We start from the raw sequence: 9,556 nt of genomic DNA, 5'->3' as shown, positions 1-9,556 counted from the left end.
TACACTGTGTGTGTGTGTGTGTGTGTGTGTGTGTGTGTGTGTGTGTGTGTGTGTGTTTCAATCTGTACTGTATGTATCTGTAATGTCTGTAGGAGTGCAGGGCTGCAGCCTGCAGGCTATCATAAATGACTGTGGATAGATGGAAAAAACTTTAGATACCAGAGTGACGGATTACTTTACCTGGGTTACATCTTCTGATAGGTGTACTTATACATCTTCTGATAGGTGTACTTATACATCTTCTGATAGGTGTACTTATACATCTTCTGATAGGTGTACTTATACATCTTCTGATAGGTGTACTTGAATGTTGACATGACATAATAATCTAGTGTTTCATTAGCGCGACAGAACGTGACAAAATAGGCTACAGCTGAGCTTTGTTATGCAGCTGCCTGCTGCATGAACACATGCAGTAACACACTGTAAAGATACCAAGAAGGAGTGGACAGTGATGTCACTGTTATGCAACACGGAAGTAGTACAGACTTGAAGCTGTTTATAGTCAGTGATGTATATTTGTGACATCACTGATGAATCCTTGGTTTTACTCTTCCTGCGACCGAGTAGCCTCGGTACCCAGGCTTTCTTGTCACCGTCGTCTTGACTCTTTGTTTTCTTTCTTATGCCCCGGTGCATTGCACCGTCAATATGTTCGCCACTGGTCCTACTGGGGAAACTCCCCCCTGTCAGTATACGAAGCCTGCTCACTCCTTATGCATTGAAGGAAGCAGGTTGGCAGAGGGAGCGTAGCGCCCAGGATTACAGTTTAGAAAATTGGCACCGGGTGAAAAAAAGAGTTGCAACAAATGAGATGAAATGGGATGAAAAATATATATTAAAAAAATATATTGGTGGATAATCTCCAAGTATTACAGTTACCATTTCTATAGGTCAATCAAAATTTTAACCATCAACATAATATCACCGTAATAGAATACAAACATTTAAAAAAATCTATCAATATGCCTAAATGGGCCTGCTTAATTTATTGGGCAAAATTATATTACTATACTGTGATATGATTATAAAGAGCAAATAAAATGGGAAAGAGCATATCTCATTGGTGGCATGTACAGTACCAATGATACAAGGACAAATGAGGATAAGTGAGTTTATTTAAATATAAACTCAATTGTAATGTAAAATAAAAGTCTACCTATTGATCCATACATTTTAAATAATTATCATACATCTGAGAAATGATGCATTTGTTTGTATAAGAGCTAATATGCAGGGTATATACCTAAAAGGTGCTTATTTATGTATAATGCAATTTCGTTCCATATAGTTTTCCTGCTGCTAAGCTTGCAAGATGAAAGATAACCCCAAACATAAAATATTTACACATCATTGCATAAGTCATTTTGCTGTGACTTGCATCTACTCTGTGCACCCTGTGAGAACAATATACTTCCGACAACATAATGCATCTGAGAAGTGTTAAGTATTCCACCACACATTGCTGGAAGTGCATGCATAATAATTAGTTTAGGTTAGTTTAGTTCAATCATCGACAGTATGACAGAAATAATTTTACATCTCATCCAACATTTCAACAATTACTGTATACTACTGTACAGTTGTCAAAGATTCGTGCTGGAATCGAAAGCCATGATTGAGAACCATTTCTCTCTCCATGTTTTTTTTAGGCTGAGTAAAGTAACGTCAAGCCAAGGACTCATAGAGTAGAACTAATAGTGGCACAGTGGCACTAAGGCCAACTGTTAAGATAAAATACTTTGTAGGAAGTCGACGGTAAGGTGGTACAGAGGTGCAGGAAATGGATAATTTACTGCAAACCAAAAAAACATCATATTGCAAAAGGGTAAAATTCTAAACACAGCCTGTGACCAGAACACAGAGAATATATAATGTAATAAGGTACCATCAATTACAGTGCAAAATAAAAATCATAAAATCATACTGTATGGACAAAAATAATGGCATGAAAACACAGGGGCGGCGGTGGCTCAGGGGTAGAGTGCCTGGATGGCAACCGTAAGGTTGCCAGTTCGAACCCAGGCTCCCCCAGAGTTACTGTCGAAGTGTCCTTGAGCAAGACACTGAACCCCTAGCCTCGATACCCAGGCTTTCATTTCGTCTGCGCGAAAGATGAAAGCCTGTAAAAAGCCGTGAGCTGAACCAGTCTAAAAGTGGGAGTCAACCCTTCCGCGTAGGCGTCGCTCTAAATGATGTGACGTAGCGCTGCACTAGGGGGGAGAGGAGGGGCCGGGGGTGACGGACAGATCGATGAGATCCAATCAGGGTGCGCGCTTTTCTGAGACGCGACCCTCCCATCTAGGCCAGAAATGTCTCTGCTTAGGTCAGGCTACTGAACCCCTAATTGCTCCCGATGTGCTAGTTGGTGCCTTGCATGGTTTCCGCTGCCATCGGTGTATGAATGTGTGTGTGAATGGGTGAATGTAATGCACAATCTCTGTAAAGCGCCTTGGATAAAGGCGCTATATAAATGCACCATTTACCATTTACACATCCATACCACAGTATAAGTTTACAAAACAAGTATCACACACCCAAGCCTTTTTCACTTACTTGTAATGGTGTGCAGCAATCTAGACAGCTGCTACCAGTTCAGTCAAGCTATATGAATTATTAATACATACTGTAATACGTAATACTCTATAATCCTATCCTACAGTTCATGCTGCTTTCCCCTCAGAAGTATAGCACTGTCTTCAAACCTAAAAGCTTGTGCCGACTGGCGACTGTATTGTGTGTAGGAATTGTGTAGGAAAGGGGTCGAGCAATAATACAGCATTAGAAAGTAGGCTACCAAAATATATACAGTATGAATCTTCCTTCATCGTTATATAGTTGTTGCTTTATTTCTTGTATTCATTTCAAACCTGTTTTTTCTATGGTGTTTTATCAGTGTAAAAAATCCAATCATATGTTCATTTAAGTGTATCTTATGAAGTATATTTTTTACAGTATACGGTAATTTATCGTGTGCATGTAGTGCTTATCTGTTTGTTTGCGTAGGCAAGCACTTGGAGGTGTGCGTGCGTGCGTGCGTGCGTGTGTGTGTATGTATGTGTGAGTGCTTGCTTGCTTGCGTACATTTGTGATGTCATAAGCAAGAGTCGTTTTGTTCACCACACACACAGTAGAAGTGCCGGAATTGGATATGGCCTTGGCCACACACGCTCGCTCACTCTGTGTTTCTCTCTCACAAGAACACAAATAATGTTTTTCCGTCTGACAGTGACCAATCATCATCCAGTATTTTCTTGCTGCATGAATAATAATGAAATAATTAGAATGAGCAGGAGACACACTAACTTCTCAAATTTTAGCCGTCAAACACATCAACGCTCACACACACACATGCACAAAGACACACGCACGCCCTCGCACACACACACACACACACACACACACACACACACACACAAAAAAGCCTGATTTGTACTTAATTGTGGTGGACAGTTGTCGCACATTGAAAATGGCAGATCTACAAACGCACAACACCTCCCGCTGTGACACATTGTGAGTAGATTGGCTATGTTCGGTGTGCACTGCGCACGTCTAAATCAGGGGTAATAGCCAAGTGAGACAGAGACCATGGGAATCAAATTCCTTCCGCTTAACTGGCAGCAGTACTGCCGTCTTCCACTCTGTTCTCTCCCCCCCGCCTCTCTCTCTCTCTCTCTCTCCATCCCCTCTCTGTCTCTCTCTCTCGCTGCACACCGCTGCTCAGTCGCTCAGCAGAAGAGGGGAGAGCAGAAGAGGAGAGGAGCCTGTCTAAAGCAGGAGAGAGAGAGAGAGAGGTGGATGAACGTCAGAGAGGGAGAGAAGCTCAGGAATGCTCTTGGGTCGGAGTAGGGGGCCAAGCCAGCGGCTCGCTCGCTTGCCGTGCGCGCTTGCCGTGCGCGCTGCACACGCGTGTCGGTTGATGACGCTTGGCAGCCTCTGAGATGGCGCTAGGAATCCTGATTGCCTTCAGCGCTGTGGAGGAGGCATCCCGTTTCTCGCAGGGGGCCCACATGTAGTAGTGTCTGTCCGCCGTACTCTTCCTCGCCAACGAGCGCAAGTGTGCGTCTGTGGTGTGTGTGCCGCGTGTGTGTATGTCTGTGCACATGGAGCAGCTTCGGTCCCCTTCTACTTCTCCTTCTTCTGATCCTCCTCTACAGCAAACTCTCTTTTTTCTCTGTTAATTATTTTTCTTTTTTCACACTGCTATTCTATTCGTTTAGTGTGTGTGTGTGTGTGTGTGTGTGTGTGTGTGTGTGTGTGTGTGTGTGTGTGTGTGTGTGTGTGTGTGTGTGTGTGTGTGTGTGTGTGTGTGTGTGTGTGTGAGTGTGAGTGAGAGTATGAGAGTGTGTGAGTGTTTTCAGCGGCAGTGGCCATGAGTTTGAACATAGGTTGAGAGCTCTTTTTTTCCCACCATCAGTATGGATTGCCTTTGCATTGTCACTACTAAGGTAAGATGCTCAGTTTGAATGAGTGATTGACTGGATTAGAGAGAGAGAGAGAGAGAGAGAGAGAGAGATTGTTTGAGAATGAAGCATGCCAGCAAGTCAGGAGGAAAGAAGCTTGCTCTGTGCAGTGGTTATTTCTGGATGTTTGTGCAAAATGCTCAGTGCAATTTAACTGTGTGAAAATTGACACAAATGGACCCGTATTGACCCTTGGGTCACTTTGGGTCATTGCAGCGTATGTGTATAGGGCACACATAGCGTATATACAGTATAGCGACATGATATTGACATTGTGATATGATACTGCACTACTGTAGGTATCATCTGGTATTTTGGATATCGTCTCTGTCGGGTGGCACCCTCAATATGTCCAAAACAGATACTTTTCAGGATTCAAATGGCAAAAGTAGCAGATCCACAAGCTTGTGGATCTGCGGTAATCTGCAGAAACAGCTCCACCAGAGAGCTCCAGATTTCCCTCTTCAGCGCAACATTAGTAACTTCCTCCTGGGGGATCACGAGACGTTCCAATACCAGTGAGTCGATGTAATCCCTCCATCTCATCCTTGGTCTGCCCGGGAGTCTCCTCCCAGTGGGATGTGCCTCGAGGACCTCCCTAGGGAGACGCTCGAGAGGCATCCTAGCCAGATGCCCGAACCACCTAAGCTGGCTCTTTTCCAGGAGAAGGAGCAGCGACTTCTCCCCCTATCTCTAAGAGAGATGCCAGCCACCCGTTCATGACCATAGGTGAGAGTAGAAACGGAGATTGCTCGGTAGACTGAGAACTTTGCCTTCTGGCTCACCAGAAGAAAATATCTGGTCAATAAGATTTTTCTATTGACAATATCTGTAGAGGGCGCAGTGGAGTAACTAAAACATTTTTCTTCCGGTGAAATATATTCTTTTCTGGCCTAAAAGTGCATTTTATACGTGTGGTGTAGGGGTCAGTAGGCTTTCAACTCCACAAAACCATCTTTGTCCTCCTAACGCTATGGACCAAAGCTACTGCTTTTGATGCTTTTGTGTGGTCTGAAGTAGGACAATTTATGAAAAGAACACAAACAGAGATAAGATGTTTCTGCCTGACAACAGCAATATCATCTGAGATTTTGGATAATGGTAATTATGATATTCCTGGTTTTAAAGGCAGCATCACACAGTAAGCTTCATGGATTCATCCCACAGTAAGCTTCATGGATTCATCACACAGTAAGCTTCATGGATTCATCACAGTAAGCTTCATGGATTCATCACAGTAAGCTTCATGGATTCATCACAGTAAGCTTCATGGATTCATCACACAGTAAGCTTCATGGATTCATCACAGTAAGCTTCATGGATTCATCACAGTAAGCTTCATGGATTCATCACAGTAAGCTTCATGGATTCATCACAGTAAGCTTCATGGATTCATCACAGTAAGCTTCATGGATTCATCACAGTAAGCTTCATGGATTCATCACAGTAAGCTTCATGGATTCATCACAGTAAGCTTCATGGATTCATCACAGTAAGCTTCATGGATTCATCACACAGTAAGCTTCATGGATTCATCACAGTAAGCTTCATGGATTCATCACAGTAAGCTTCATGGATTCATCACAGTAAGCTTCATGGATTCATCACAGTAAGCTTCATGGATTCATCACACAGTAAGCTTCATGGATTCATCACAGTAAGCTTCATGGATTCATCACAGTAAGCTTCATGGATTCATCACACAGTAAGCTTCATGGATTCATCACACAGTAAGCTTCATGGATTCATCACAGTAAGCTTCATGGATTCATCACAGTAAGCTTCATGGATTCATCCCACAGTAAGCTTCATGGATTCATCACAGTAAGCTTCATGGATTCATCACAGTAAGCTTCATGGATTCATCACAGTAAGCTTCATGGATTCATCACACAGTAAGCTTCATGGATTCATCACAGTAAGCTTCATGGATTCATCACAGTAAGCTTCATGGATTCATCACAGTAAGCTTCATGGATTCATCACAGTAAGCTTCATGGATTCATCACAGTAAGCTTCATGGATTCATCACAGTAAGCTTCATGGATTCATCACAGTAAGCTTCATGGATTCATCACAGTAAGCTTCATGGATTCATCACACAGTAAGCTTCATGGATTCATCACAGTAAGCTTCATGGATTCATCACAGTAAGCTTCATGGATTCATCACAGTAAGCTTCATGGATTCATCACACAGTAAGCTTCATGGATTCATCACACAGTAAGCTTAATGGATTCATCACAGTAAGCTTCATGGATTCATCACACAGTAAGCTTCATGGATTCATCACAGTAAGCTTCATGGATTCATCACACAATAAGCTTCATGGATTCATCACAGTAAGCTTCATGGATTCATCACACAGTAAGCTTCATGGATTCATCACACAGTAAGCTTCATGGATTCATCACAGTAAGCTTCATGGATTCATCACAGTAAGCTTCATGGATTCATCACAGTAAGCTTCATGGATTCATCACACAGTAAGCTTCATGGATTCATCACACAGTAAGCTTCATGGATTCATCACAGTAAGCTTCATGGATTCATCACAGTAAGCTTCATGGATTCATCACAGTAAGCTTCATGGATTCATCACAGTAAGCTTCATGGATTCAAGATTGAAGCAGGTTTATATCATTGCTGTCTGGTAGAAACTTGTTATCTCCATAATTCAACTTTTTGTGTTTTTTCAAAAGTTGAAGATCTGTAAGCTTGAAACGCTGCACGAATCGACATATTTGCTACTTTTTATATATTTTTTTACTTGAATCCTGAAAAGTAACAGTTTTGGACGCGTGGAGGTTTCCACCTGACACTCACTCATACCGTTGTACTAGCAGCCAAATGTTGGTTTGACACGCAAGACTGTTCTAGCAACAACATTTACAATACGAGAGAGAGAGAGAGAGAGATCAGCTATTTGTGTGCACAAAGGTGTGTGTGTGTGTGTGTGTGTGTGTGTGTGTGTGTGTGCGCGTGCGCGCTTTGGAGGTTCTCAGAATACTTATACTTTGGCTCAAGTACTGGGGTTGAGTGTTTTGTTCACCACTGGCAGCTTACAATGGAGAACTTAGAGCGCACACACACACACACACACACACACACACACGCACGCAACCAGAGGCTATGGCTAATTGGGGGTCCTTGGCATGGATACGTTTGGGAATGGGAACCCCTGCCTCTGAACATCTCTGTACATCTGTAATCCACGTAACTCGAGAACCGTTCGCCCCACCTTACTGTACTTCAAATTCGGCACACGCGTTCCACACCCCCACAGGGAGTGCAGTGCCCGGTGTCGAGTCGGTCAGACCCACGGTTGTCCAGGACCACCACAAAAGGCCTCTGCCCGGGCCAGACTCCATATTTGGGCATGCCTAAATACGGGTTTGTCCCACCGACTTCTGACATCATTCTGACGTCTGCATAGACTCCATATTCACTCCATGGAGCTGGCCTGTTCTGACATCATTCTGACGTCTGCATAGACTCTATATTTGGGCATGCTTGACAAAGAACTCCATATATGGGCATAAAAGGGACACAGACATAATATCTGGGTGTGGCATGCATTTCCAACTTGCATCGTTCGAAGTAGGCCAGTTCCCAATGGGCACCACTGTAGAGGCTCCAACGGGCACCACTCTAGTCATTACATTTTTTGAAAGGCAATTAGCCCTTCGCTAAGTCCCTACCGTCCTTGTCCAATAGGCACGTTAGCAGTGGCCCAGACATCTTTGTTGAGGACAAATGGTCTCTCTTTCTCTCTCTCTCTCTCTCTGTGTGTGTGTGTGTGTGTGTGTGTGTGTGTGTGTGTGTGTGTGTGTGTGTGTGTGTGTGTGTGTGTGTGTGTGTGTGTGTGTGTGTGTGTGTGTGTGTGTGTGTGTGTGTGTGTGTGTGTGTGTTTTCCTGATCTATCGGAGCACACACATAAACTCACACGTGGCCGGTGCGGGGAGTCACATGGACAATTACGATGTTGATTCGCTGAAAGCCATGGTGAAATATTCACGCTTGTTTTGTGTTCAGTGTGGGGAGCCATTACTGAGAAACCCAGCATGTGCTGCCTCCCCTTAAAGTGGTTCACATCATGTGCCTCTGTGTTGTGAAGAAGTTTGCTGGGTGAGGTCAGGGGTAAACCATAAACTGTGGTTGAACTGGATTGGACTTTGCCTTGTTAGAGTTGCTGGATGTGGATGCATGGAAGGGGATGTTGAATCACAAGGTGAGATTGCTCAGCCAGTGCATTATAGTGACTGTTTTGTAATGTTTTATATGTATTAACTTACTCTACCATACAGATTGGTTATAATAATGTTACATTCATTAAAACAAGTTTGGGAACCGCAGCTTTAACACCGGGTCCATTTGGTTACATTTTGTGCACTTTGTGTCTTTGAGTTACACAGTTTGTACAATCCTTGAGTTACAAATGGGTAAATTAACCATGAGGATTTTACAGGATACGTTGCAGGCTTGATATGTGTGCATTAATGTACAGTATATGCATGTTGGTTACACATGTGCACACAGCCCTGCATCTTGTCACTGTACTGTGCACTGTACATGTACTGTACACGAGTTTACGTGTGTGGTACCAATACCACACTGTATATATACTGGTGGTGTACTGTATACCAAAATAATAATATATAATTTGAAGGACCCACTACACTTCTCAAGTGCAGTGTTGTGTGAGTATGATTGGCACACAGTTTGGAATACAACGTGAAAATGTAACTCAAAATCACCCTGGCATGGGCCGGGACGCACTTTGTTGTTTTGTCCATCTATCAAAAGGGGATACTTCTGTACATCATACATTAACTTTCCCTCTAAAACGGTGTCACATCTCAAAAGTCAAATTGTCAGATTGAGGGCGGCTGTGGCTCAGGAGGTATAGTGCAGGTCGTCCAATGATCCCTGGGTCGGCGTTTCGAATCCCGGCTCCTCCTGTCCACATGTCGAAGTGTCCTTGGGCAAGACACTGAACCCTACATTGCCTCCAATGAGTCGGTCGGTGTGAGCTTGCCACCATTGGTGTGTGAATGTGGGTTAGGGTTAGTGACGCTGGCGTTGACTGTTTG

General features: G+C 43.4%; 1 protein-coding gene across 1 annotated transcript in view; it reads left to right on the top strand.

The window, feature by feature from the left end:
* The first annotated feature begins 4,327 nt into the window (after positions 1-4,327).
* Positions 4,328-9,556, top strand: part of dlg2 (discs, large homolog 2) — a 173,044-nt gene continuing 167,815 nt past the window's right edge. The window contains exon 1 of the mRNA XM_083778062.1: positions 4,328-4,448. Coding sequence (XP_083634188.1) covers positions 4,419-4,448 — 30 coding nt within the window. The 5' untranslated portion in view covers positions 4,328-4,418. The remainder of the gene's footprint in view (positions 4,449-9,556) is intronic.

The sequence above is a fragment of the Protomyctophum parallelum genome (genome assembly GCF_964188405.1).
Source record: "Protomyctophum parallelum genome assembly, chromosome: 1".
NCBI classification, from domain to species: Eukaryota; Metazoa; Chordata; class Actinopteri; order Myctophiformes; family Myctophidae; genus Protomyctophum; species Protomyctophum parallelum.
This window is presented reverse-complemented; position numbering and strand designations above follow the sequence as displayed.